The sequence below is a fragment of the Dasypus novemcinctus genome, chromosome 22 (genome assembly GCF_030445035.2).
Source record: "Dasypus novemcinctus isolate mDasNov1 chromosome 22, mDasNov1.1.hap2, whole genome shotgun sequence".
NCBI lineage: Eukaryota > Metazoa > Chordata > Mammalia > Cingulata > Dasypodidae > Dasypus > Dasypus novemcinctus.
Genome location: NC_080694.1, coordinates 39559906 through 39584257, shown reverse-complemented (window position 1 = coordinate 39584257; position 24352 = coordinate 39559906). Strand labels below are relative to the sequence as shown.

Sequence of the window (24352 nt, the reverse complement as noted above, 5' to 3'; positions counted from 1 at the left end):
GTTTTCCTCCTGTGTCCCTTGTTGCATCATATTGTTGCGTCTGCTCGTTGTCTTGCTCATCTTTTTTTAGGAGGCACTGGGAACTGAACCTGGGTCCTCCCCTGTGGTAGGTGGGAGCTCAATCACTAGAGCCACATCCACTTCCCCTGAAGCCTTTCTTAACATTGTCCAGATGGTGTGAGGAACAGCTCAGTAAACTGAGAGCACTTCCTGCCTTGAACTATTAAACTGAAAGGACTAGGCATAACCTTATGAATTTATATTCTGAGACAGCACTCTCTCTGAGATGGCCTTACTTGTTTTTAGAATGGAAATGTGACCCAGTTGAGATGAATCTGGCTCTCAACCTTTGTGGCTGGCAAATCTTATTCCTTCATTCTTCTTGAAATGGAACATCAGAAATTACTGGTCCTAATCCAGATATTCAAAAGATGTGAGGGCTTTTCTTAATACCCCAAACTCCCAAATTTGAGTCTACAGCGGAAGTACAATCACTAATGCAATAAAAACAAGTGTGAGTTCAAGATCTTTAGTTTAATAATGAACACACCTACCAGCTCCATTACAGCAAATGAAAAAGCAAGCTACATAAAAGGAAACTGGCCTCAAACATACTCAAGCAACTCTTAAAGGATATGATTTTTAGTTATGCAACAAAGTTTTACCCCAGAATTCCTCCGTCATGAAAATGTCCATAGAATAAAGGGGGAAAGACCTTAGCGCATTTTTTATAGAATTAAAATTTCTGCACAATACATAGATCAGAAAATATTTTTTTCAATGCCGATTTAAGATATTTTACCTCAAAAAAAATTCCCACTTGTCAAGTAATTTTTTCAGGTTTGAGATTATTCAATCAAGCCATACTAAAGTGGAACTTGGAGTTCATGGATCTACCTTAAAATGCCAGGTGATGAGTTCAGTTACCTACTGAATGTCATCAATGCCCAAACTGAAGTGATCACCATTGGTCTAAGTCTTTGAGAAGCTTCATTTCTTTTTTGCATAAAACCAAACCCTTGCTTTCTCTTCAAAATGAGTAGGAGGTGGGATGGAATGAGGGAACAGATAATGCATGTAGGATAAAGCTGATGCTACTTTTTTCAGTCTAACTTCCTTATGTTGGCTGAGGTTCCCTCAAGAATTTGGTATTTGTAGTCTTGATGTTAGAAGAGGCAGTGAGATTTGTGGTGGCGTGTCTTCATGTGAAATCTTCCTATGTGAGGTTGATCAATGCAATCAACTTGGGTGCATAACTAAATGGCATCGATACAGGCATAGCTCGTTTTACTGTGTTCCACATATATTGCTTCTTACAAAACTGAAGTTTTGTGGCAAACCTGCATCAAACAAGTCTGTCAGTGCCAGTCCATGGAGCAGTCAGAACACACACATTTATCGATAAAGTTCAGTCTTCCACGGACGTGGTTTGTGGCCCCCCAAAACAATTACAATAGTAACATCATAGATCACTGATCACAGGTCACCATAACATACAATGAAAAAGTTTGAAATACTGTGAGAATTACCCAAGTGGGACAGACACGAAGTGAGCGCGTGCTGTTGGAAAAATGGCCTATCTTCACTTTCAACTTATCTTCCTCGCTAAGTTTGGTCATTTTCTAGCTTTTGATTTAAAGTGAGAGACATGCAACTCTTCCTTTCACTTGAACACTTAGAAGAAGCCATCAGGGTTATTACTTGGCCTAATTTCAATATAATTAGAAGTGGAGCCTGAAGATGTGCCTGAATTGCTGCAATCTCATGATAAAACTTTAACAGATGAGGAGTTGCTTCCTATGGATAGGCAAAGTAGTTTCTTGAAGTGGAATCTACTCCTGGTGAAGATGCTGTGAACAATGCTGAAATGACAACAAAGGATTTAGAATATTACACAAACTTAGTTGATAAAGCAGCAGCAGGAGTGTAAAGGAATATCTCCAATTTTGAAAAACGTTCTAGTGTGGGTAAAATGCTATCAAATAGCATCACATTCTTTCATGAAAAGAAGAGCCAATCAGTGTGGCAAACTTCATTGTTGTCTTATTTTAAGAAACTGCCACAGCCACCCCAACCTTCAGCAGCCACCACCCTCATCAGCCAGGAGCCATCAACCTCGAGGCGATGGTTAACACATTTTAGCAATGAATGTACATTGTGTTTTCTTAGACAAAAGATGCTACTGCACACTAATAGACAACAGCATAATATAAACTAACTTTTATATGCACTGGAAAACCAAAAAAAAATTTGCGGCACTCACTTTATTGCAATATTCATTTTATTGTGGTGGTCTGCAACCAAGCCTGCAATATATGAGGTATGCTCGTACAATTTAAGTTGGTTTGTGGACCAGGGTGATGTTTTTAACAAAATGCTAGGCAGAAAAATGGTCCATTTTCTGGACTTCATAAAGGAGTTTGGAGAACTCTGGTATATAAGAAGTCTGCCATGAAATCGCAGGGACTACCATGATACAGTTAATAAACATTTAGATGATGTTTTTGGTTTTTTAATTTTCCCCTCCCCTACTGTTTTTGCTGTGTCCGTTTGCTGTGATCTTCTGTATCTATTTCTATTTTTGTCTTCTCATCGTTCTCCTCTAGGATTCACCAGGATTTAATCCTGGGGACCTCTGTTGTGGAGACATTCCCTGTCAATTATGCCACCTCAGTTCCTGGTCTCTACCGAGCTTCACCTTAACTCTCCCCTTCCTTTCTCTTTTATCGTGTCATCATCTTGCTGCGTGACTCACTTGTGCGGGCACTGGCTCACCACGTGGGCACTCAGCTTTGTTGCATGGGCACTGGCTCACTCTGTGGGCACTGGCTCACTGTGCAGGCACTGGCTCGTCACATGGGCCCTCACATAGGCATTCAGCTCACCGCACCGGACCCACGCAGGCCCACGTGGACACTCGACTCTCCACGTGGGCACTGGCTCGCCGCACAGGCATGTTTTCTCTTCTTTTTTATTACCAGGAGGCCCCAGGGACCAAACCCTCGTCCTCCCATATGGTAGGCAGAGGCCGTTATCACTTGAGCCACATTCGCTTCCCCAGATAACATTTAAGAGCAGGGAATCTAGTCCAATCTTTATTGCATTACTCTATGATGAAGTATCAGCATCTTTATGACTAAATTTCCTCATTTATAAACATAATCACCTACATCATTCAAGGAATTAAGCCAAGCACTTGGCAATTCAAAGAATATCACTGTATCTTACTTTCAAATTGTAAAACCTAGTTGGGGATAGAAGTGGTACATAAGTGACTATAATATGAGATGGACCCTGGAGCTTGACTGGGTTTGAATTCTAGCTCCATCACTTCTTTTGAGAACTAGGGAAAGTAGCTCCCTCACCTCTAAAATGGGGTTTATAGTGTTGACACCTCAGAAGGTTGTATAAAATTTAAGTTTAAAAGAGCTTTCAACAGTGTCACATAGTAAGTGCTCAATAAATGTTAACTAGCATTAGTACTGTTAGAGTTCAGGAGATAATCTTATTTACAGCAAGTAGTACAGATTGCTACTTGGTGGATGGGTAGGATACACAGTAGTCAAAATAATAATTAGCAGCACTTTATGAAACAAAATTAGGTATCAGGTGATGGGTTAGCTTTTTCTCAAAATCTAAAATGACAAATGAATAACTATTACAATAATACCAGGCAGGGGAGTTACTAATGAAGGTATTAATATAAACCCTCCTCTAAATGAGCTCATAACCCAATAAAGGAGTCTGAAATACAAAGATAAAAGTATGAAAAATTAATGCTTTCAAGGATCAATGTTTCTTTCCACCTAATTATATATTCTATTGGATTGTTTGCAGAACTTGATGCTATACTTACAAATCTGCACTTTAGGGAATTCTGGTTACATTTTAAATAATTTCCTTTCCACTTATTTTCTTCTTCTAGTAAAAACCTTATATTAATCTAAGTATTCTTCTAAGTATTAATCTAAGTCTTCTAGTATTAAGTATGCCAATCAATTTTACTCTTTAGTTTCTTCCAGTTAGTAAAATCACTATAATCATAATCATGTTATGAAATTGAACATAACTCAAGTGGTTTTAGCCAACAAAAGCAGCAACTTCATATGGCTCAACATTACAGTAACTCCCAAGTTCATGCTCTTAGGACTTTTTAGAAATCAAGTTCTTGGCTATATTAAGAATATATCTTGACAGGCAACCGGTTGATTTCCAAATCAGAAATCTGAGAGCAGTTTTCCAATCCTGAAGCCTAACCCCAACTCTGATCTAAATCTAATTACTCTGTCATTGTCAAGTTGGTTTCATTTCTATTTGGAAACCACAAAGGAATCTTTAACTTGGGTTTCCAAGATTCAAGACCATGGTAAGTTGCCATTTGGACATGAGATACTTAACATTTAATGCCAAAGTTGCACTTGAAGGACCCATGATACAAAAGAATATCCTCCACGGCAGTACAATGGAATGAACTACTGACACACACAACATGGACAAGCCTCAAAAATAAGCTGAGTGGAAGAAGACAGTGAGCACAGATCACGGACACGAGCGCTAGAAGAGACACATTTAATTTCTATTAACAAAAAGAACTGTGGTTATCTGAGGCTGGGTTTGAGAGAAAATGACTGAGAAAGGGATGTAAGAGAACCTTTGGGGATGATGGAAATGTTCCATATCTTGATTGTGGGGGTATATATTTATAAACTCACTAAAACATACACTTAAAGTGGGTGCATTTTATTGCATGTAAATAATACCACAATAAAGTTGATTTAAAAAAAAGCAAAGACAGTATCTTGTTTTAAGCAATTTTTAATTCATTAATGAAATATGGATACATTTTTAAAATTAATGCATTGTGGATAAAGCTAGACACCCTCCCAAACCCGGCTTCCACCTACCCCCTCTTCTCCAAATAACCATGGCTATCGTTTGGGGTGGATTCTCTGGGCCTTTAAAACATGTTTATATACATATATAACCACTGAAAATGTATAGTATTGGTTTTTGATATAGAAATCAATTGTTTATATCTTTCTGCGACTATTTTCACTTAGCATTATGTTTCTGAGATCTATCCATGTTAAGATAGGTCATGTTTATTTCTTTGAACTCCAAGAGTAATGTATCCTATGACTCTATCACACTGTATTTAGCCGGGTTATGCCTCTTCTGCGTGCTTTTTTGCCCTATTAAAACTCACCAATGTGGAAGTAAACAGCAGTTTCCTCTGATACGTGCACAGGAATTGCAGGTGGTGTTCCAAGAGTACCTTAGCCTTATCTGTCAGGTCTAACTGTTTACAATGAGAATGTATTTGTGTATTATTTATATAATTAGATATTGCTTTTTTAATTAAAGAATTTTATGATAAATACTAAAAAGAATGAAACAAAATCACTAATAGGAAGCAAATCATCTATAACAATAAAGAAAGCAGTTATCAGGCATAATAATATACTCACAGATTGAAGCTTAAGTATTTACTGAAAAATAATGATCTGAGAATTAGAGACCTTAAAATACATTTCCCAACTCAAAGCAATCATAATGAAGATCTCAGCACAATGGATTCCATGGTATAATTAATACATGCACAAGAACGTCATTTATATTTTTTGCTTTCTTCTTTTATGACTGTGATGTCTTTCTCCATCCCTGAAAAGAAAGGGGTGAGGATAAAAAACCATTATAAACAACGGTCATCTTCCTATCAGAGCTTTGATAATTAAGACTTAAATTGTACATAACTATTACAAAATATCGGAATATGAATCAAACAGCATTCTTAAGCAAATACTAGTTTTAGAAAAGGACTACATCATAGCTAGCTTTCAGCCTACAAAACAAATGGCAGATCAGTCTTTTAACCCCTGACCTCAGAGGCCAGGGGCAGAGGGTTGGATGAGGGTCCACTATTTGAAAAGCACTGTGTATCTAAAAATAGAAGTACAATAACAAGTATGTGCTAGCTAAGGTAATGATAAAATAGAAAAAGTGATCAACTCTGCTTGAATAAGCAAGCAAAAGCTTCACAGATACAACTGAGCAGGATCTCAGAGGATGGGTAGGAGTCTGCCAAGCATGCTGTGGAAAGACACAGATGTGACAGAGTGGAATAATTCAGACTGGTTAGGGCCTAAGCTATGCATTTCATGGAGCAGTGGCAAGATCAAAGGTTGAATCTCTCCCTGTTTTTGGAGTCTTGAGAGTCTTCGAAGGAATTTGAATTTTCCCACGAATGAATTTTGGGTTTTTTAAATATTTATTTTTATTTATTCCCCCCTCGTTGTTTTGTGCTTGCTGTCTGCTCCATTCTCTGTGTTCTTTGTGTCTACTCATCTTCTCTTTAGGAGGCACCAGAAACCAAACCTGGGGCCTCCCATGTGGAAGAGAGGCACTCAATCGCTTGAGCCACCTCAGCTCCCTGCTTTGCTGTCTCTCTCATTGTCTTTCTTCTTTGTGTCTTCTTGTTGCATCATCTTGTACAACAGCTCATTGTCTTGCTCATCTTCTCCAAGGGTACCAAGCCCAGGACCTCCCAAGTGGTAGGCAGGACCTCAATTGTTTGAGCCATATCCACTTTCCCCACTAGTAAGTTTTAAGAGGAGAAAATTCATTCTGGCAGTGGAGGGGATAGATTCACATGGGTTAAGTCAGAGACAGGCTGAACAAGTGGGAAAATGTCTATCATTTTCCAGATAGACAGCACTAGAGACAAAGCGGAGGTGATCGTGAGGTACCTTCAGGTAAACTGACAGCAGTTAGGTAAAGGAAAAGAAAGGAGAATCTAAAATGACTCTCATTTCTAGCTTAAGGTGACTAGAGCCAGGATGAGAGAAACAGATTAAAAAAGATAAAGTTGTTCAGTTACAGACCTGATGAATTTGAGACCAGGGGAGCTATATCCAGTCAGCCTCTGGAAATACAGGCATACCTCACTTTATTACACTTCACAGTTCCTGCGTTTTACGTACACTGAAGGTCTGTGGCAACCCTGCCTCGAGCAAGTCTACTGGCAGCATTTTTCCAATGTGTGCTCATTTCGCATGTGTCACATTTTGGTAATTCTTGCAGTATTTCAAACTTTTTCATTAGTATTTTATCTGTTACAGTGATCTGTAATGTTACTACCATAACTGTTTTGCAATGCTACAAACTATGCCCGTACAAGAGGGCAAACTCTACTGATCAATGTTGTATACGTTCTGACTGCTCCCCTAACTGGCTGTTTCCCTCTTTCCCTATCCTCAGGGCTCCCCATTCCAAGACATAACAACACTGAAATTAGGGCAATTATCTTACAATAACCTCTAAGTGTTCAAGAGAAAGGAGGAGTGGCATATTTCTCACTTTAATCCAAAAGTTGGAAATAACTAAGCTTAGTGAGGAAGGCAGGGTGAAAGCAAAGACAGGCCAGAAGTTAGACCTCTTATGCAAACATTTAGCCAAGTTGTAAATGCACAGGAATCTTGAAGGAAATGAAAAGTGCCAACTCAAGTGAAAACGCAAATGATAAGGAAGTAAATAGCCTTACTGCTGATATGAAGAAAGTCTGAGTGGTCTGGACAGAAGCTCAAACCAACCACAACATTCCTTAAAGCCAAAGCCTAATCTAGAGCAAGGCCCAACTCTCTTCAATTCTAAGAGGGCTGAGAGAGTGAGTAAGCTGCCAAAGAAAAATCTGAAGCTAACAGAGGTTGGTTCATGAGGTTTAAGGAACAAAGCCGATGCCGCCAAAACATACAAAGTACGAGGTGGAGCAGCTAGTGCTGATGGCAGAAGCTGCAGCATGTTATCTAGAAGATCTAGCTAAGATACAGCAAGCCTCACTATTGCCTTATTTTGAGAAATTGCTACAGTCACCCAACCTGCAGCAACCACCACCCTGACCAGTCAGCAGCCAACAACTTGAGGCAAGACCCTCCACCAGCAAAAAGATTACGGCTCACTGACGGCTCAGATGATGGCTACCATTTAGCAATAACATGTTTTTTAAGGAAGGTATATATTGTTTTTCAAACATAACGCTACTGAACACTTAATAGACTGAAGTATAATGTAAACATAACTTTTATATGCACTGGGAAACCAAAAAATTCACGTGACTCACTTTATTGAGATACTCATTTTTAGCGTGTCTGGAACCAGACCTGCAATATCTGTGAGGTATACATGTATAGGAATAGATCTCAAATGATTCAAAATTATGTTGGTATCAGTTCATATATCCACCCCCCCGGCTATCAACGCTGTTATCAAAGATATCACCAGGGGAAAAACTGACTGAGGTTAAAGTCTGCATCTTCTCTGACCCTGTACACCTTTTAGCTGAGGAATTAACAAGAGAAAGAATGAGAAAGAATGAAAAGGGAGAAAGGAAAGAACAGAAGGAAAGGATCTAAGCAAATACCTTTGCATAATTAACTCCCTACCTCTAGACTTTATTTTCATATGCTCTGGCTAGGAAACGACTGATAAAAAAGTGAAACCAGTATAAAATCATGCATGTAGAGAACTACGTCACTAGAGCTATGGGTATTTGAACTGGATATGAGATATGTTAAGAATCTTCATCTCCTTACATTAATCAACTCTTCCAATCTACTTTCCCAGCATGATCTACAACAGAAGGATCTGTTCTACTTTTCAAAAGTAATCTACATTGGATCATGTGTGTTTGGCTTACCTCTCTTTCTTTCTTCTTGAGTCCCAGTTTTTATCCTTATCTTTACTTTTCTTTCGTTTGTGTGGGCTCCTACTCCGATCCCTTCTATGCCGTGAACACTCAGCATCCAAATAGCTTCCACCAGACTGCCGTGAATCTACTGAAGCTGATCGCCTTTCCTCTTTCCTAAAAGGCAGAAAATAACATTAGTCAGTTTTAATCACTGATCTCCAGTATGAAGGCTTACACAAACGAGCCTGATGGCCAGTATTCTGTATCAGATCAATGAGAGTGAGTCTAGGTAAACGTGTAATCTCATAGTCCATATAAGAGGGTAGTCAAAGTTTCATAGCTCTTACGATATATTAGCTATTTCATTAATATGGCTGTCCCTCAAAACCATCAAAGGACAATGTCATGAAACAATTCTGGTATACTAATCCTGAGAAATTAAAACAATAAACCACAAGCATTTTGATCAATTTTAGTGTTCTACTAATGGTCTTGGAAATGCTGAAACTTAGTTAAGCAAGTATTGGTAAAAAGTTTAAAATAGAGTTATCTTCAACCATAAAGGCAATGACGTACTTCTCAGCATCGTCCTCGGCTTTTTCCTGCTCTTCTTGCCAATGGCTACTGAGTTCTTCCATGTGCACATTGATCACATCCCGGATCACCTTAGGAGAGTTAAGCACAAAATTTCAGATGGCTGGGAAATCCATGCAAAAAATTAAGACTATAAAGTTAGCTGCTAATAATCACTCAAATATTTACTAAGAGCTAAAATATAATGGACACATGCAGGCTAGAGAACATGAAAAAGGCAAGGATCAAACTGGAATATGAATGGCAGATAAAAAGTCTGTACCAATGTTAAATTTTAAAACTGATAACTGCACTGTGATTATGTAACAAAATATCCCTGTTCTTAAGAAATACAAACCAAGTATTCAGGAACAAATGGTAACGATTTATTAATTTACTCTTAAATTAATTCATTACTTGAGACAAGAAAAATCTTAACAGTGACAATACACTATAGTTCCAGTCTGAGTGTATTCCTTCCTGGCTAAAAAGAAACAAAAACAAACCTTTCAATAACTCCCTAAGTAATAAAATAAAGTCCAAACTCCTTAACGTAACTTCCGAAGTCCTCCCCAATTCTACACCAGTAGTAGAACCCAGCCTGCCTCCTTAAACAGCTCTTCAGAGGCCCTCAGCTCTAGTCGCCCTGGATTACTAAGGGGTCTCTGAAAAAGCTTCTCTACTTCTATTTACTCTTAGGAATGCCAGTCCTTCCACCTGGAAAACCCTTATCCACTACTTCTTCTCCAATATACTCTCCTATTGAAACCTGAGACAAGTCACGGTCTACCCCAGGTAGTGGTGTGAATCACACACACCGGAACACACTCCAGCCACGGCACTTCCTGCTCTCTGCTAGCCTGTGGCTCCTTAGAGACTCCACAGTCTACTACAGTAGCACAGGGTCTGCTGCCACAGGGGAAACGGCGACACAGAGACAGTCATCTACCTCTCCCTGCTTCTCCTTTTCCCTTAACCACCACCTTCTCTAGGAAGCTTATACTAATCTTTTACAAAGACTCTCTCCCTTTTCCCACAGCATTTGGATTTTACCTCTATTTCAGCACTTAGCACAATCTTCACTTTGAAATGCCTGTTTCCCTTATTAATGAGTGAAGGTACAGATAAAACAAGACAGGACGTAAGAAGGTAACTACTGAAGCTGGGTGATGGGTACAAAATGGTTCATCATAGTATCCCATCTACTTTGTATATATTTGAATACTTCCATAATAAAAAGTTAACCCCAAAATTATAAAAAATACTAGCAGCAACGTTTCTAACTGATTACAAGGTTATAAGTTCAGAGAGGAAACAACTGATGAACTAAGCAGGTATCTGAGGGCCTATAACACTCACTCAGGTAGGAGAATATGGTCCCAGAACTCTACTGAGACAGAGAAGTCTAAAACCCATTCTTTAACAGAACAAAGAAGAGCATAAGATTAAGTGCTAAGCTGTGATACACAGAGTAAGGGCAAGAACCCAGGGCATGGCTGAGCAACTAGTAACATCTGGAATACTGTGGAAACAGGGAACTCAAAGCTCTTTAGGATTTACAATGGCAACAAAGAGCATTTCAGGTGAGAAAAAAACACATATGAAGGCATATTTACATGTATTTAAGAATAACCATGTGTAATCGAGATATAGTTTAAGAGACATGGCTGACTAAAACAAAACAAAACAAAACAAAACCCTTGGTAAATGAAACCAGATTATGGAAGGTCTTTGAAATCACAGAGAGAAGCAAGAAATAACGTGGGAACAATTGCAGATTCAATGAGGAGATAATTTGTAGAATAGGGGTAGGCAGTTTAAGAACCAAAAATTCATCAACTCTTTCTATTAAATGATACCTAAAAATAAGTCTAGAAATACACCATGAAATTAATGCATAATTTATACCAGGCATTTCTTAAGATCCAGGATTTAGCAGAGTATATAAAATTTCTACCAAAAAAGACAAGAGTGAACACTTATTGAGCAATTTCTGTGTTCACAGGCATTATCTCAATTGTCACAACCCTTCAAGGTTCCTATTAATATTGTGAAATTTTAAAAAATCAAATCTTGAAGAGATCAAATAATTTACCCAAGTCAACCAACAATAAACAGCTCAAACTCAGGTACATCTAAAGCCAAAATCCATGTTCTTATCACTTTGTAATACTTTACTCTCAAAAGGACTTATTTTTTTATGATGGCAAAACCTCTGTATATAACTTAGAACATTATCTAAGGGAAATTTTTGTTCTCAACAAAGCTCTACAAGATTATGTGAAACTTACCTCCGTATATGATTTCTTGGTTATATGAACATTCTTAGCTCTATAAGACTGGCGTCTCCTTTTATAATCTCTCACTTCTGCCAGGATTTCTAGGTAAGATTTCGGACTTTTCCGGCTATTATCTAATAAAAGAATAAATAATATGATTTTATCTTTAAGAGCTTTTCAATTCTTATGAATTAGCATGTAGGAATACTACAATCATCCTATATTTCAAATGTTTCAATTAGTGCACAAAAACATTCTAAAAATTCTACGTTACATAAATGGGCTAGGGATTTTTTTTAATTGTCCTTTTTTTTTTTTAAAGATACATAGATCACACACAAAAAAATGTTACATTAAAAAATATAAGGGAAGCGAATTTGGCCCAATGGATAGGGCATCCGCTTACCACATGGGAGGTCCACGGTTCAAACCCCGGGCCTCCTTGACCGATGTGGAACTGGCCCATGCGCAGTGCTGATGCGCGCAAGGAGTGCCGTGCCACGCAGGCGTGTCCCCCGCATAGGGGAGCCCCACATACAAGGAGTGCACCCTGTAAGGAGAGCCGCCCAGCGCAAAAGAAAGTGCAGCCTACCCAAGAATGGTGCCACACACACAGCAAGCTGACACAACAAGATGATGCAACAAAAAGAAACAGATTCCCTGTGCCACTGATAAGGAGAGAAGCAGTTACAGAAAAACACACAGCAAATGGACACAGAGAACAGACAACTGGGGGGGAGGGGAAATAAATAAATATATAAATCTTAAGGAAAAAATTATGAGGTTCCCAAGCTCCAAAATGGGCTGGGTTTTATATCACTCCTTTCCTCTAAGTAATCCAATGAACTAAGAATGTTTAACATGGTCTGTAACAGCAGTGGAAACAATACTCTTACAGAAGGAAGGTATGCTTAAGGTAAAAGAGATTAACATTTTATATGCTAAATAAACATCTTAATATATATAAATATCAAAGGCAGCAAAATCATTCTATTTCAACTCATTTCAAAATGGATTGGCAAATAAATCGTATTAACCTCAAAGGATAGAATAATTAAGAAATGTAAAACTATGCTATTCATCTCAAACCTTGATTGACTTTCGCAGCCAAGTCTACAAAGAGATCACTGTCATTTTCAATGATTTGTGAATTGGAGCATTTTTTCTTTGTTTCCTCAATTACAAAATCATAGATGGCAAGACGATCAGCTTGGGTTAGATCACAAACAAACCGCTTGTGATTCAGAGGAACTTCACCAGGTAAGGAAGAATAAATCCCTAAAGTAAAAATAAAACCACAAAAAATAAACAATACATGAAGAACTGTGGACTTAATATCTACTACTCATCTTTAAACATGGACTATAATAATGTAGTATTAACACATTTTTTCACAGTAATCCCTATGTATACAAAATACCAATCTATGAGATAAATGGTAAACAAAAACTTTATCCGGAATGCTACAGATCCACAGAAAGGATAAACTGTGGACGTATGCTGCCTCTACACACAGCATTGAGAGAGCCCTGGAGGCAGGCAGTCATACTGGCTAACCTCTAAGAAAACCTTTTGGGTGACAGTTTCATGAAGGCTATGCACATTACGAAAGTAGATGCTAAGATAATTTATGTTTATAAGCTTTTTACCATAAAACAAACAAAAAACAGCTTTGATAGGTACCTCTGAAAATAAATTATGAAAGTATGAAAATACGTAAACAATATATTTTTTGTATGTGGCATCAAGCTAGATTTTCAACATTCAAAATACATTTCGTGCACTGACTTAATAGTTAGGGGTCAAAAACAATTAACAGCAGAAACACCAAACTTCCTCAGATCAGGTTTAATTCGAGAACTTAAACCTGTTGTATTTTCTGAGGAGGAAGGATATTGGCATAACCTAATTAATTAGGAAAAGGTTAATAGCTGTGCCCCCCCCAAGAGTTACAGAACTTTCTAAAATCTGCTCATTAATGAAAAAAAGTAAATACAATACCTTGATATGATGTATTAAACATTGAAGAAAAATTTTGTTTTGAGATTCAAATTTTCTCAAAGCAATAAAAAATGACCATAACTGTAAAAAAACAATTTAATATGATTCTTTCTAGTTATCACTGATGAATGCAAAGAACATGAGCTACTAAAGGAATTCTTTTAATGTTTGCCAGGTTACCCTAAAGTAATCACTCTGATTCACAGAACAATGTAAAATCGGTAGTTCTTCCCAGATACCTGTACTTGGTAAAGTCTAACCTCATTAACTTCCTAGGTCAAGAGGCAAAAAAAAAAAAAGAACTGAATAACAGCATACTATGAACTGAGCATTACAACACGAGAGAGACATTGTCTACAAGGAAAGAGGAGCACTACCCTGAATCTGAGTCCCCATTATGACAGTTACGGATAATAACAATGGCCATGTATACTAGTCGGAGGGTTTTGGAGTTAGTGGGGAGGAGAGGTTCCCTCTCAAGTCAGTCAATTTTACCCTAGTTCTGAAAGGCACAAGGAAAAGCGTTTTTATGTGGAAGTATCGATACATCTAATTTTATAATATAAAAATGAATTAGCTTTGATAAGCCTAATTCCTTTCAATTCAGGCTATAAAAATCTGGGAGAAAAATATACAAAGATTAGAAAACAATACAATAATGTGTTACAAACAAGCTCTACAAAACTTTTGCCTGGCCATTGTTTTTAAACATTTCCTCCTTAAAATATTTTTTTCTTTGATTTATTCACCCAAAATTTCTTTATGGTAAAGACAAGATACCTAAATTGCGTGAAATGCAACTAAAATTTCAAATCAAGCCTATAATACTTTGACAACTATTAAAATACAGTTTAGAAAGTTGAATGATACTTTTAAAAGGATATCATTTGCAAAAGGATACTGCATATCTTTAAATAAGGAGTACATTCAGGTTTCTAATTCCTCTTTATACTCACCCCAATTACTGAAAAAGAAGAAGTACAGGAAAAATTAAACAACAAACTGCAATAAAATCATTCAGACACAGATATTTCTAACAAAAAAAATGTGTAAAGACATTTAAATAAAAGTTTATATTCATAGAAAATGTAAATTTTCAAAATGCCAATAATCTATATGATTTAGAGGTACATCTGAATGTGGTATTATAATAATTCTGCAGCAATATATTTTTTAAAATAACTCCAATTCTCATCCTTCCCTGTCAGTCACTTTTGCCATCACAGGTCATCTTAAATATATGACATATAATACTAGCGAGAGACACTGTTTCAAAGAAACAAAATCAGAATTTTAGATCTGGAAGAATTCATATGGCGTCAATTCCCCGACATGAGAGATAAAGAAATGAAGACCCATAGAAGTGAAATGACTTGCCCAAGGTCTCACAAGTGGTAGTAGATTGGATCTTAGAACAATTATATCCTATCTCTTTAAGGGTTCTTTTATAGCACACTCATCTTCCAATCATGTCCATGACTCAAATATACTTTATGAAATAAAACTACTATAACTTGAATCTTCAATAGTGAAAGAAAAAGAGAAACCACTAAATATATAATGATTATGACTAAAATTACATTTTGGTTATAAAGTCAACCAAAGTAACTGTATCTGAAAATAAGTAAATAGATCTAATGGGCTGTTCAACAAAACTTAATGGACTGAAATAAATACACTGAGTTTAGACCTGACATGACGGATGAAAAGAATACATATAACGACATTAAAACCTAAATTTTACTGCATAACAAACATACCATAAATTAAATGGGGAAATGTGAACTTTTTCATGTTAGTCATTATTCCTTCAAAGTAAATACATCAAAAATAAAGATATTAAAAGAGATTCTTGTCCTAGGGTATTAAGTTTAAAAACATCTAAGACATAAGAGGGCCACAAAAAAAAAAAAATCACCATTCAGAAATTACAGAATTCTACAAAGGATGAAAAGATAAATTTTAGAGAGGACTGCAGATGATATAAGAAGCTACTCTTAATAATTAATTCTGACTGTAAAGACAGTATGAAAATTCAAAACGTAATAAAAGTTCTTCTTATCTCTTGAAAGAACTATTCATTCAGAGTAACTGATTTTATAAAGAACCAAGCTCAAAGTCCAAATCTGCTTTATTACTCAGTTATATAAATTAAAAACTCAGAACACGTCTAAATTCTAAATTCTCCCTCATTTCATCATTTTAATATTGTTTTCGATACATTAATTTTAATTTATACAACAATAGCTACCAATTATTGACCTAGTGCTAACTAGTTTAGCAGTCATTATCTCTATCTCTCTATATAAAACAGTTTTAAATTACAGATAAGGAAACAAAAACTCAGGGAAGAGAAGTCATTTGCACAAGACCAAAGAGCTAGTCCATTTCTTTATAACAGGCTTATACAAAGTAGAATAAACAATCTACTGATAGGAGCAGTAAAATATGTACAGATTTGGAGTTTGTGGTATTATTCCACTTATATGAATAACCGACATAACAAATAATGAATAAATCAGAGCAACATCTAGAATCCTGATCCATAAGTTTCACTAAACACAAAATTTCTAATAGAAAACAGAGTAACCTAGTTCAGTTTGTGTCAAAATTCAGCTCTTGGTTCTAGTTCTAGCTTTGCTATTACCTAGCAGAAGCACATTACTTAACTTCTGTGTCCCTCTACTTCTTCATCTCACAAATTTAACAAATCAAAATAAATGTCAAATAAAGCCCTTTAACTACTGACCGCCCCCCCCAAAAACACCCAAATCTCTTTTTCCTTGGTCCATTAAACTAAACAGGGGTAATGGGCATAACCAGCAACAAGAGCCAAAACTGACAAGTGGTCAGAGTTCAGTAATCTGTCCAAATGAGACGCGTCGCACGTCTCCCTCAAAGACAAAGCCAGGCATTTGGCTGAAAGGCATAGGAAACGTATGAACTGTGCTCTGGCTAGTGTAAGGGAGAGAAACCCTTAGTCTGTCTGCAGACAGACTACAGGTGAAATGGCATCTCCTCTTGAAGCTACAGTGCAGCAGAGAGAAATCAAGTGCAAAGGAAGATGCAGCAAACAGACACAGAGAACAGACACAGGGGGGGGAGAGAAATAAATAAATAAATCTTTTTTAAAAAAAGAAGAATTCGAGTGCAGATATTGGCTAAGAATGATGGGTAAAAGACCCTGAATTTCAACAAGGATTAAAGCAACAACTATAGGTTGGTGAATACAATTCAGCCAGAAAAATGAGGGAGGAAAAAAGGGAAGAAGTCCAGAGAGAGTAACTTTCAGAAGGTTCAAAGAAGACAATTCATAAATCCTTTTATTAGAGAGCCGGTCATGCTTTGGCTAGATGTGAGAGACCTGGGTTCAGAAACCTAAAATCTATTACTTCACTCACTTCTTTGTCTTCGATGGATTAAATTTTTCTTTCAATTTTCTCAAAGCTCATGCTTGAAAACTCCCCCTGGTGTCTATTCAAGTAAGTCCCATGAAGAAGCTCTTCACTTAGCTCTACAAAGCCCGACACGAAAGGCTCCTCCACAGACCCTCTGAAATTATGTATGAAATTGTTTTGTGCTTTTTTCTGAAGAGAGGATCCCTAGTACTCATCAGATTCTCAAAGAATTCTAAGATCCAAAAAGATTAAAAAACCAACTCACTTAAGGGGCAATTCTCTAAGTGCAGCCATGGGTACTGATCCTTCTAGCCTAAACCTCTCCTTTCACGTTACATTTTAACATCTCAAGAGACAGGCACTTCCCAGTAAGATGCTCTCATCCAACAGGAGTATGGAATTTATTTGAATAGTGTATTTAAGCTGGAGATGTCTAACAAATGAAACTGAAAACCAAGCAATTAGCCTAATGTTAAATATAAAACTTAACATTTCCCATGTAATTGTTTTCAGACGATTTTTCCTGAAGAAAATTAGTAATGTGTTTGTGGCAGAAAAATAATTTGATTGATTATTAAGTTCAAACTATGATGCTACTTACTTTGATTATAACAATCACCATCTTTTCCAACTGCAGTTCTAGCTTGTTTAATTATCTGGAATTGTGAATCCTTATCTGCAAAACAAAAAAAAAAAACAAAAAAAAACCATAAAAGCAACATGAGTCCTCAGTGCTCACAATTAAATTATTGTCTGTACTGGTTTCCAAGCTATGCTCTATGGAGAGTCAACTAACAAAGAAAACACTAACATCCCTGTCCACCTAATCTGAACACAGAATTCCTTCAGATCTAGCTATATTCGAGTAAGGAACCCAGACTTGAAGCAATTCAGAAAACACTATAATCAGGCACACAGAAGTAGCTGCTACAAATTTTAACAACCAATAATAGCTAACATTTCTTGAATCCCAGCTAAGTCTCAGGCACTATTCTAAATACTACATGTATCATTTTATCCTTACTGAGGTACTCTTACCATCACCTCTATTTTATAAAGAAATTCAGGCAACAGACAGGTTAAAGTGCTAAAAGTCACACACCTTTTAGTGACAAAACCAGAGACTGAATCAGGGCAACCTGACAGCAGAGCCCATGCAAACACAATGCCAACATGCTGTGAACACCTGGGATACATTTTCCTTCGCAGTTCTACCTTCGAACTGAGAGCCCAGATTTTTGTTATGACCAAGAGGGCAGGCATCTGACTCTACTGTATGAAACCTTGCAAGGATTTCACTGCTATAAATGTAAGCCTGGCCTGTAAATTTCAGATTAAGAGAACTAGAGATCTAGTTTCACTGTTAACTAGTTAATCCTACATTCTCTTAAGGTACGAAATTTCCTAACTAATCAGAAGCATGCTTATCAAATCCATTCTTTTGATAATTCAGAAATGAAAAATCAATACCTAAAATAATAGATTTAAAAATTTTAATCTAATAATACTTACTCAAAGTAAATGAAGGTATCTTCATATTCTCATAGAAAAATTCCGGATTATACATCTCACTCTAGACAGTTAAAAAAAAAATCTTAGCACTTTTTAATATGACAGTTGAATATCTTAAGAGTTGACACAAACTAGCAATAGATTATTATTTAAATATTTCTTGCAATAATTTGTGAACTTAGGTAGTACCATCTACCCTACAAATGAGAGTCATTATTTTATATCAGAAAACCTCACGATACTTTCCATGTATTGTAAATTTATGAATGCATGAATTACATAATGTATACATAAATAGAAAATGTATGGTACCTCTTCTTCTTTGGTATAGCCCAGTTTTCTCAATCTACACGATACCATGTGCTTTGCTAAAGACGATTTAGGCATGTGATGATTGGAATCATAAGGGCATATCACAACTTCATCCTATAAAAATCAAATAGAAGCAAAAAAGAAGGTACATAATATTTAAAGGAATAGTTACACCATTAAAACATTTATACTTGAGTGGTACTATACAATAACTCTTCTGCATGCCTCTCCCAAACTTGTGTACGTATGTGTGCATATTTTTAAAACTCCCTCAACTCCCCATTCTCTAAAGTCTCTGCTCTCTCTCCACCCCCTCCAAAACCTAACTCTTTGAAAGATTTCTTTGTACTCACTGTCTCAACAATTTCACCTACCAGCCATTCCCCACTCACTGCCACCCCATCATTCCAATGCTGGTGGACCACTAACAACCTTTATTTTTTAGATTTATTTCCCCCCTCGCCCCCCAAGTTTCTGCTCTCTGTGTCCATTTGCTGTGTGTTCTTCTGTGTCCACTTCTATTCTTGTCAGTGGCACCGGGAATCTGTTTCTCTTTTTATTGCATCATTTTGCTGCATCAGCTCTCCGTGTGTGCTGTGTCACTCCTGGGCAGGCTGGACTTTCTTTCACGCAGGGCAGCTCTCCATACGGGGCGCACTCCTTGCACATGGGGCTCCCCTACGCGGGGGACACCCCTGTGTGGCATGGCACTCCTTGCATGCATCAGTACTGCATGTGGGCCAGCTCACCACACGGGTCAGGAGGCCCCGGGTTTGAACCCTGGACCTCCCATGTGATAGGCAGATGCTCTATCCATTGAGCCAAGTCCACTTCCCTAACAACCTTCTCGTTACCATAGCCAAAGGCTGTCACAGTCCTTAAAATATTTGAACACTGGAAGGTCATAACCCAATTGTCCATTTCTGTCATCCTGATACACTCAGATTCTTTCCCTTTCTCTGGTACTTTCTACTTGGTCTCCTCTAAAGAATCGCTCTACCTGACCCCCTTTAAATGTTGGTATTCTATGGAGGTCTAACCAATGACCTGCTACCATTCAATATACGCTTACAGAAGACCACATGGCTTCAATTTTCATCATATGGTGATGATGCCCCAAATCCAGATCTTCAGAGCTCGTTTCTCTCGAGTACCTTACATTAAAGGTACTGAAAATCCAGTATGACCAAAAATAAACTCATTATATTCATGATCAGCTCTGCCACTTACGGTAATATGAGCTTGGTCAAGTTACTTAACCTCTTTTTGCCTCAGTTTTGTCATCCATAAAATAGCAGGACCTCCCTCACAGAGCTATTATGAAGAATGAATGAGTTATAATTAACTTTATACACATAAAGCAGTTAGAACATGACCTGATACACAGTAAGCATTCAATTAATGTAAGCAATTATTATTTTAGCAAAAGGCAAATATGGTTAAGATATGTCCTGACTTAAAAAGCATCCCCCTATTGCCCTCATAAGAAAAAATTGAAAGTTTTTAATAGGGCGGACAAGACCTTCACAACCTGGCCTCTCCCCATCATTTCCCTCCATCTCTACACCCTATCCTCTAGTTATCCTTACCTACTCGATGTTTCCTGGTCTGGTCACACCTTTGTCTCTAGCCTTCCACACATGCTGCTGATGTCTCCTCTGTGCTTCACCTAGCTAATTCCACTCACTGTTTAAATAATCAGCTTAGAATTCACCTTGTTCAGAAAAGTCTCTGCTGTCCCACCACCTCCAATAGCCTATATATACTACAGCAATTCCAACCCCACCCATCTGACACTTTACCACATTATAACATAATGACTTCTTCCCTGCATTCCCCTTCACCACCACCAGACAGTAAATTCTTTGAGGACATTCAGTATTAAAACACTTTAGCAGAAAAGTGAAGACTGATTAACTATATGGACTGCACCTATTCTAGGAATTATGATATTATACTATTATTATGATATTACTGTGATATTACCAGGATTTTTAAACCAGTAATGCCCTTGAATATCAGATAATGGTTTTGTAAAAATTAGATGTAACCCCACAGCTGATTTTCAGAATTCTGGAACTTTACAAAAGAGTATTAGAGAGGCAGCATGGCAATTAAGAACATAGACTCAGGAGGTAGAATGCCTGGATTCAAATCCTAACTGCCACTGACCAGCTTTGAGTCTTTGGACAAATTATAATCTGTTTCCTCATTTGCATAGTACCTACCTCATTGGGCTATTATGCATATTAAATGAGGTAATGTATAGCAAGTGGCATGTAGAAAGTGCTTTTTAAATGTTAATACAAAGAATCCAAATCTGCTACAATGCTGAGTAAATAATGGTATGGAAAGGTTTCAGAGGCCCCACTCAATAGAATTCACAGCTTCAGTATCCTTTTAAACAAATTATGAAGATTTTTTAAAATTGGCCACTACAATCTTATAAAATAAAGTGAACAGTTTGTATAGAAATCAAATATCCTTTAAATGCCTCAGCAGATCGCTTAGGCAACTTAAGCTGGGAGAAATTATTACAGCACGGTAAAACCAGAAATATTAGAAATCATGAATTAACCTACATTGATATTAATGCTTATACTTTGAATCTTATTCTTGTAAAAGAATTACCTCCTGAAAATCTCCCTGTCACTCAAATGTGGCCTCTCTCTATGCCAAACTCAGCAAATAAACTATCTTCCCTCTCCCTGCCAGCCCATCGTGGGACACAGCCTCCCTGGCATCAAAGGAGTAATACCAAGTGCCAACAAGCGGTGAATCTGGAAAATGACCTTGACCAAAATGGGGAAACATTAAATACAATCGAGTTTTTATGACTAAGAGATTTCAAAGTGCGTCAGGAGGTCACTTCGGAGGTTATACTTATGCGTTTCTCAGGCAGATCTCACTAACTGCCACAGTAAACAAAGCTTCGAACAGGGATCCAGACACCATGGCAAGGCACACAACCAACTGAAATCAGCATCCCATCAGTGCGCCTTACCTTGGAATATATGATAACCTATTTCCCCAATGTAAAAGTTAGATTCATGTATAATTTCCCTACATCTGATTCTTCTATCCCTTTTATTTGAACCTATAATTAGCACTATACCCTTAAATACATGTCCCAGGGACTTAAATCCTCGTTCTGTTCATATGCCAGTTGAGCCTTGAATCTTAGCAGACATGTGGCCAACACCCACTCTCCAATTTATTGTAGTTGCCCAGGACAACTAACAAAATGATGAGGATGGACGACCCCCATCCCAACACACAAGAGTATCAACAACTGCAAGCAAGACAGCTCCTTCCATCTACCCCATGGGATCTAAGCCCCGTCTCAATCTGAAGTAGAGTGGGCATCACCATTATTGTTGTAATGGAAGAATTTGTAACACTGATATAAAAATAGTGGTTACCAGAAGTTCTGAGGATAGATGGAGGAAGAATAGGTAGAACACAGTGCATTTTAGGGTGTTAGAATTGTTCTGCATGGTATTGCAATGACAGATACAGGCCATTACACATTTTGTCAAATACTACAAAATGTATAGTGAGAAATGTAAACTATAGAGCATAGTTAGCAATGCCTCACTATTTTGTTCATTAATGGTAACAAATGTACCACCCTAATGTATGATGTTATTAATAGAGGAAAATGTGGGAAGGAGAGAGGGTGGGGTATATGGGAAGCCCCTACACTTTCAATGTAACTTTTATGTAACCTAAAGCTTATCTAAATATAAAGTTTATTATATGAATTACCCCACACTGGAGCACGTCCCTTCCTCCACCCCGCCAAAATAAATAAATAAAAAACTAGACTGTTCAAGGATAACGAACTTGCATACATTCTTTTAAAAGTAATTGCGATGTTCAGGAGTGTTGTTGGTTAATATCTTTTAGTAATAATATTTAATAACCCTAGAATCTGTGCTGTCTCGGTCAGAAGCGCAATTTTAAGGTCCAGAAAGGGTCGGGGACTAGTTCACCAGCTCTCCTAACACCGAATCTAGCGCCAGCTGCGGAATCCATGTTACAGATGACAAAGCAAATCGCCTAAACCTCTATCTGCCCGCAGTATCCTGAGACCCAGTCGCTTATTTTCTAAATAAGCTCCAGACTTGCCATTCCCTCTTAGCTCACCTTGGTTCGGCAGATACCCCCGGGCCTCCCCGGCTCCCTGGTGTGACTTTCCCCAAGCCCAGAGGGGACCACAGGCCAAGGGCCCCCGACGCTCCCCGCGGGCGCGCCTCCCGGCCCCGCGCCCCTCACCTCTGGCGCCTGCTCCTCTTCCCCGGGGTCCAGCCGGTCCAGGCTCCAACCCAGCGACGCCGTCACCTCCTCCAGCGTCCGGCAGCAACTCTCCACGAAGTCGCTCAGCTCCTGCTGCAGCCGCCGCCGCTCCTCCACGGGAGGAGCTACATCCGCCATAGCCGCGGCAGACCAAAAAGCCGGAAGCCGCTGAACGGCCTGCGGGCGCGCACAGGCCTCTGGGAGCTGGGGCGGGGCCACGTCGGCACGTTGACACGTTGCCACGTGACTGGAATAGCCAATAAGGAAGAATTCCGGAAGGGGCGGGAGCTGTTGCTTGGAGACGGCGTTTTGGCCTCTGTTCTAGATGTCGCCTTTTTTGAGAGGCTCTTCAGTGCATCTATACCTTGTTTTCTCTCAATAGCAGTACTTCTTATACCCAAACTTAAAAAAAAAAAAAAACAATAATTTGTATCTGCAGAAAAGCTTAAATAATAATACAATGAGCCATCGGCTCTCCTTCCAGTTCATTACCTGTTAATATTTTGCCACATTTATCTGGCTCTTCACACACATGCACACCACACACTTGATCTTGCTAAATTATTTGAAAATAAGTTGAGCTACTCCACTCCTCATATATTTATATACGGTTTATGTTCAAATGTCCATAACTCTACCCCGAATGTATTTTAGAGCCATTCTATTTTTATAGTGTTGGAGAAAAGCAGTACTCACTGGGACATGGAGACTGATGATTGCAGGCAGGATATTTATTGAGAAGCTCTCCCAACAGAGGGAGTCTTAAGAATAGACTTCAGCCGGACCCTGGAGGGTGGTGGATATGAATTTATACAGCACATCAATACAGGGAAACTGAGTACAGCCTGGGGCCAAATGGCTAGGGGGTGGTGGCCTAGGAAGTAGGGTATTCTGGATACAACCCTTGGAATGTGGGAGGGGTTGTTGGTACCTGGTCCGGGAGAGGGTGAAGGCCCTTATCTGCTCCACTGCTATATGGCTCCTTTGTTCGTTTTTGGGAGATTCTGGGCTGCCTCCAAGCCTGTAGACGATGGAGGTTATGGCCAGAGGCTGCCTTTCTTCAATTTATGTCACAGGAGAACTGAGTCATGGTCTTATGACCTGTTAATCATTGCAGACCTTACCTCTAACATATAACATAATCGAATGATCTAAATTCAATTATTGTCCCTTTTAATCTTTAACGTCTCCCTCACCCTCCTTCTTAAGTCGTATTTTGAGAGGGGCTTAGAGTAGTCCTTGTAGAGTGTCCCTCCGTCTGGACTTGTCAAATTGTTTCCCTCATGACTAGATTC

At 38.2% G+C, this 24352-nt stretch overlaps 1 protein-coding gene across 1 annotated transcript; it reads right to left on the bottom strand.

Moving 5' to 3' along the window:
• Positions 1-4799: 4799 nt before the first annotated feature.
• SNRNP48 (small nuclear ribonucleoprotein U11/U12 subunit 48) lies at positions 4800-23250 on the bottom strand. Its single transcript, XM_004464550.4, has 9 exons — positions 23037-23250; positions 18759-18872; positions 18447-18507; positions 17536-17610; positions 12625-12813; positions 11548-11669; positions 9260-9348; positions 8693-8857; positions 4800-5661 (listed from the first exon to the last, which is right to left on the bottom strand). Exons 1-9 carry the CDS (start codon positions 23193-23195, stop codon positions 5613-5615), a joined length of 1023 nt encoding a protein of 340 aa, XP_004464607.1. The 5' UTR covers positions 23196-23250; the 3' UTR covers positions 4800-5612.
• Positions 23251-24352: the final 1102 nt, after the last annotated feature.